The sequence below is a fragment of the Botryllus schlosseri genome, chromosome 5, assembly GCF_051294905.1.
Source record: "Botryllus schlosseri isolate E-star chromosome 5, Bs_hap1, whole genome shotgun sequence".
Taxonomy (NCBI): Eukaryota; Metazoa; Chordata; class Ascidiacea; order Stolidobranchia; family Styelidae; genus Botryllus; species Botryllus schlosseri.
This window is the reverse complement of record NC_137240.1, coordinates 6,849,570-6,855,995: the sequence shown is the minus strand read 5'-3', so window position 1 is coordinate 6,855,995 and position 6,426 is coordinate 6,849,570. Positions and strand designations below refer to the sequence as shown.

Below are 6,426 nucleotides of genomic sequence, written 5' to 3'. Positions count from 1 at the left end.
AACAAACCAGTAAACCATGATTTTCACATAAACCAAGACGAGTATCACGTATATTTACTGCAAATCGATGTGTATCCTGCCTGATGTTTAAGTGGGGCGTTTGTCTTGACCTGCAGCGAAACCCTGGGGTTCGTATAACCCCGTTTGAGAACCACTGTTCTAGGCCAAGGTGGGTGTGATTGTCTGATGGTGTTTTTGTCCGTCTTTTCAGTGATGGGATTGATATTAATGAACTGAACTAAACCGCCTACCCACTACATATATCAAGAAGGCCGGAATTGCAAAGGTACGCATGTAATGAACAGAAAAGCAGTAGTGGCATGATCACGCAAGTTTCAAAGATCGCACGAAAGAAGTACCCGGTTAAATTTCCGATATCGCGGACAGCCGCTCCAGGAAATTACCGCCGGTTTTAAAATGCCGGATCCGATCGTTTTCAGGCCCGGCGCGTTTCCCGTGCTGCTGTATCGCGGGCAAGGGCTGATGGTGTCTCCTAGAAAAGGCTGATTCGGGCGTAGGCGCGTCTACTGCCACGCTCGGGATGGATTTGCCGTGTTGGTAAATAGTGTGCCCGCTACTACTTCGTATCTCAGCCTCTGCCATCATGTGCCTTACCATTTCTTCAACTGCGATTCTCTCTAAAAGATATTCCTGCACCATATTAAGCTTTTGCGTGTAACTCATTTCAGCTAAAGGCGGCCAATGTCGCCTGTGCGATTGACTCGCTAGATTGTCGATTCCCATCAACACCTGCCCCAGTTTGCTCATGAGAGCGCACATTTTCTGATGGTTCATTGCCGCGCGCTGCTCCAGTATACCGTTGGATTCGGTTAGCTTCTCTTTCTTGTTTTGTAGCGAGGCGAGCTGGCTGTTGAAGATGAGCTTCTGTTTGTTGAACTCTTGCTTCAGATCGTCCAGTTCTTTTTGCCCGTCTTCTATACTGGTCTGTATCGTGGAGTTGCGGTCGACAAGGCCCCTGTGAAAGCGTTGGAGATTTACACGTAGCAATTTATACGTAGCAATGAAGCGAGGCTACATGATATTACTGGTGGTCAAAGTATTCGATTTTGCTATACTCAAGAAGGTGATACGATTATTGATACACGAAGTTCTTTTGAACTTTCTACTAGTTGCTGACAACTACCCCTGACGAGTGCCTGCCGAAAATATTCGGGTATATTTCAATATGAATAAACAACTCAATTACAAGTAGAAGTATAGCTATTTCCAAGACATATCATGTCAAAACTATCTTCGCGACTAATAGAAAATGACTGACGGCACTACGAATAGGTACAATCTTCGAAGATATATTCAGTTGCGGTCGTACAAGGGGCTGGTGTTGTTTTTGTGACAATTTCGTTCATAACAATGACGCAAACTTATCGTAAAACTACTTATTAAATTTCACTATGTAGTGTCAGAAAATTAGATGGTTTCTACAGTACAGGTGGAAGTAATTTAAGTAATGTTATTAGACAAACCTAGTTAAATGAATTAGCCCTCTAGTTTCCCAGACTACGACCTGACATATCGATCTCGCCTTCCGACACATGCCACCTCTTTTCTCAACTGTCCTTTTAGATTATCTTCGTTTACTTTTCATTCAGTGTGCATGCCTCCTTTTTTTCATCGCCTAGGCCAGCTGGGACTGGGTGCCCGATTTCGAAGACTACTCCAAGTCGTTTCGACAGCTTCATATCTTTCATTGTATCGCAGTCTTGTGGTGTATTGAAATGATGAAATTTTCAGCACTAACTTGAATTGAATACTCCGAATATGTTGATGAACTTCGTTACCAACCAGCGACCACCTCTGCATAATAAGACCAAGGTGGCCGGCCCGGCTCAACAAATTGCGGCATTGCCCATCGACATCACGTCGAAATTCAAGTCCGTATCCAAGAGTGAATTATTATCTACAAGTTGCGTGGTCGCTGGTAGGCAAGGGTATAGTGCAGTGGGGCCAAAAGTGGGCTATTAGCTGAATATGTACACTGATATCAGATACAGCAATATGGTCATATCGTCTACAGTCGTACAAGGCGCATTCAATCGACAATGGCAAAAACGCTCTCCGCAGAGTAGATGTTAATTGTTATTATGTTTTACGATCAATCAATTAATCAATCAAACAATAAACGAACAGATTAATTAGCCAGTGGGGTTTATTTAGCGCAAGTAATAAACAGACATTCGAAAGCCGGTACGTACAACGGGGATGATGATGTTTTAGCCGCTTGCAACGAGATCGAGTCACTTACTGATTCGTTGTCGCCAAGCCTTCGTGTCGCTGTAGAATGCTACCGATCATGGAGTCCCCGGTCATTTCCAGATAGTCTTCTGGCATGATGTCAGTAACCTTTGTGAGATACGTTTCATAAATTTTGTATCTCGCCAGCCTGGAAGTAGAAGTGAATATTGTGTTGAATTCAGAAGGATACTGATAAAAATCACGAGTGCATCAAACTGCGATTATACCATTATTATAGTACTATGTATAGCTGCTGGTACTTGCAGAATAAATTATATATTAAAGCATTGTATTATGATACTACGTTTGCTATCGCCCGTAATCGCATGTGGGTGTATGAAAACGATTTTGTCTCATATTCTTTGGAGTAACATTTTCCCTGTATACAAAAATTGTATTGGCGTAGTCGGTAACTTTGGTAGGAGATTTGAGTTATCAGTGCATTTGGTAAAGTTTCCCAATTCATTATGAGATCTGGTGGTTATAAATCTGGTGATTATAAATTTGTTGATAGATATGCAGAGGTCATCAGCGACGGAGTACTCAAGTATGTTTGCCTACTCAAACTTAGAATACTTCCACTCTACTACTACTCAACAGTTTTCAGTTTTTTTGGCTAAAACTAGGGTTAATCACTATAATGAATTATACTTTAACTTGAGCTTTAATTTTTCGAAGTTACTTCCACTTCTTCTTGAGTACCAAGGATGACTACTTTGACCACCTTGGCAGATATGTGGCCAGAGTAGATGTTAAGTGTCATATGCCGTACTCAAGAGAAGGTGAGCAACGGCCACATCAACAAAACCGAGTGCATAAGTAGATGCTTGCAATACACTCTCACCCTCAAGTGGCTTTACACAGCTTACGCTGCTTTGAGGCATCATAAGGGATCCTATAGGTTGCGTAGGTTCAATTTTTACTTTCAAACATGAATACTAGTCAGCCCTCTACTTCAACGGACCACGACCTGACATATCGATCTCGCCTACCGTCACATGCCACCTCATTTTGTCGCTTGTCCTTTTATATCAACTTCTTTTACTTTTCATTCAGTGTGCTTGCCTCCTCTTTACAGCGCCTAGGCCAAGGTGGGTGTCTGATTTCAAAGACTACTCCAAATCGTTTCGACGGCTTCCTATCTTTTCACTGTATCGCAGTATTGTGGTGTGTTGAAATGATGAAATGGTATATAATAAATTAAATTGGCCATGGTTTACTTTGAAACAATGTAACTAACCTAAAGATGGCCAAGATATAGACGAAAAAAATATGAATATTTACAAAAACTTGATTTTCTATCAATTTGAAAAATGGATCTCTAAATTTGAGAAAATGGACATAAGCTAGTTTGAATCCGCCGCTACGATTGACCATTTGTGTCAATAAGTTTGTGATACCGACTTCTCAGGCAGTTCAAGCGCATAGGATGTAGTTTTTGTCTTTGAAGTTTTTGCGGCATATACACCGACTCATGATATCCATATAGAGTACATACGATATGTGAATATGCATACCATGAGTGCATGATGTGCATATGCCGTTAGACAAGGAAGGAGCAGATGAAGCCTTGTATGGCTTTTCAAGTCTTGCACCACTCCTTCTTACCATCGCAGTCATACGAAGAGTCAAGCAAGATGACCGACAAGATAGCGTAATGGTTAAGCGTCCGGCTTCTTGATCGGTAGGTCGTGGGTTCGTTTCCTGGCCGGGTCAGACCAAAGACCTGATTAGTAACACTGGTATCCATGGCTTCCCTGCTTGGCGCTCATGCATTACTGACACAGCATGGAGGGGTGGGGCATGACTTAGAAAGCCGTAAAGGCTATATCTGCACTTCCTTGTCCAGCGGCATATGCACATCATGCACTCATGGTATGCATATGCGCAGAACGTGTGTATGTGTATCATGAGTCGGTGTATATGCCGCAAAAAGATCAAGGACAAAAATAAACTACGTCCTTTCCTTTCAAGTGGGGAAAGCCATGGATACCAGTTTTACTAATAAGGTCTTAGGTCTGACTCAGCTGATGATTGAACACGCGGTATACTGATTAAGAAGCCGGATGCTCCACCATTACGCTGCTACATCTTAATTGTTCTTACATTTACCTCTTTTTAAGAAGGTCCCTGTGATGGTTCAGGTCTTCCAATTCTACGTTGAGCTTCACCAGATCTCTGCATTTATTTTCGTTCTCCCTTACTTCGTGCTGGTACTTTTTGAGCGCGCGGTTTCGTTTTGCCTCGTTTTCTTTCAGAAATTTGTCGAATTTCAGAACTCGTTCGTTCATTTTCTGTCTCCGGGCACGTAGCTCTTGCTCTTTTGCCTTGCATACCTGGAAAAATTGCCATGTTAGCACCAAGGCATGTACAGGCCATCAGGGAGAGAAGTCGGTCAGTAATTTCAGGTGGTATACAAAATTCATTTATTTGTAAAAAAAAATATAGTTTTCAAAAATTGTATCATAAATTTTTCTAATGTAAAAAATGTCTTCATCAAATGCACCGATATATACTTTACGGCCCTGTGGATATACGCAGTTCACGCAGTTCACCCAGCTCACGCAGTTCACGCAGATCACGCAGAGACATTTGGAACGCAGATCCCAAGCGGCGAAAGTTCATATGCGATCCTTGATGAAGGAGCGAAAATGATGCAAATGTGAAGGACGGGATTTCGTATCTCAATCCCCAAATATATACATCAATTTGAACGCTTGTCCATTAATTAAAGAAATAACACCTCAATGTCGTCATAGTCAATTCATGGTCTACTTTGGACGTACGTCACAAAGATGCGAATTTTTGGACAGATAATATGGAGTTTGCGCAGCTGTTCTCAGATTAGTTGATATCATTATTGATGTATTGGAGTAATTGGCTACTATATAATTTATTTGCTGTTCACCAATCTAATTGGCAACCTTCGTTGCGAGTTACTTTCAAAGAGTAAGCTAAAACTCGGTTCAGACAGATAATAAATGCGTGTGAACTGCGTGAGCTGCGTAAACTGCGTATATCCACTGGGCCATACTTTATGCGTCATTCGACTCAGTTGCACGTCGCCTGGGCGCCTAGATCAGCTTGTGGAGAAGAAACAATTGCAACCATCACATTAATTAGTGTGTGTTATTAATAATCAGGTGCAGAGTGTCTCGTATGGGTTCATCCCATTTCATCCGTTTCATTTTCTATAAAGACATTTCAGGAGATAAGAGGTCATTATTGAGTGAAATGAATGGTAGGCCTATTTTATATCTGACACCCATTTTGGCCTAAAGCATGACAATAAGAGGCATGTGCATTGAATGAAAAGTAATACAAATTAATATAAAAAGGACAGGCGTTGAAAATGAGTTGGAATTGTTATTGGTTATTGCTGGTACTTACTTCCATTCTCCTCTTAAACTCTTCCCTTTTCTCCGCGAGATCTCGGTCGACATGTTCTACGTCAATTGCTTGTCGTAGAAGTGACGTACTTTGCAACGTATTTACTCCAGACTGCAGAAGTTTGTCGGCAGATTCCTTGACGATTGGAAATTTTCTGATGTCATCATTGTCGTCGCGATCGTTCAATTGCGTAACGAACACGTTTCCTTTTGGAGGATGCAGCGATAAGCTGTATTTAGTTGAACTTTCGCTGGTCGTAGTAGCCGGCATTTCGCTGACTTAAGATTGCCGACTTCAACTATTTTCAACACTCTGACTTCCCGCAAATCTTTATCCTCGTGAAGAGTACTTGTTCTTGTATAATTCGTTACCTTGGCAACAATCAAATTGCGTCATCATGTGGTCAAAATTCAGACGCATTTTATATAGCTCAGTTTAGAGAGAGAGAGAGAGAGAGAGAGATATTTATCGATTTGTCCAACCGTAAAGAAAACATCATTGGCACATGAAACAACAATATATGAACTTAACGGTATAGGACAGGGTGTGACCGATATGACTCTGGGTAGGGTCAACTAGTCTGATCACACCCTGCATTAACAAATACAGATATCGTGTCATAAATTTGGATGCATTGGTTGGGATCAAGCAGCATAAAAATAAAATACTGAAGAAACAAGAAACTAAAAATTTGGTGTGAGACTAGCGGATCATTGGTAATGCCTAGTTTATATAGCTCAGTGATTTCCAAATATCTGCAAATTATGTTCGTTGATCCACTAC

At 41.4% G+C, this 6,426-nt stretch overlaps 1 protein-coding gene across 1 annotated transcript; it reads right to left on the bottom strand.

Moving 5' to 3' along the window:
* Positions 1-278: 278 nt before the first annotated feature.
* LOC145438801 (coiled-coil domain-containing protein 42 homolog) lies at positions 279-6,003 on the bottom strand. The gene is made up of 4 exons (XM_080316148.1): positions 5,644-6,003; positions 4,366-4,589; positions 2,264-2,401; positions 279-976 (listed from the first exon to the last, which is right to left on the bottom strand). The coding sequence occupies exons 1-4, from the start codon at positions 5,911-5,913 to the stop codon at positions 364-366; spliced, it is 1,245 nt and encodes a 414-aa protein (XP_080172274.1). The 5' UTR covers positions 5,914-6,003; the 3' UTR covers positions 279-363.
* Positions 6,004-6,426: the final 423 nt, after the last annotated feature.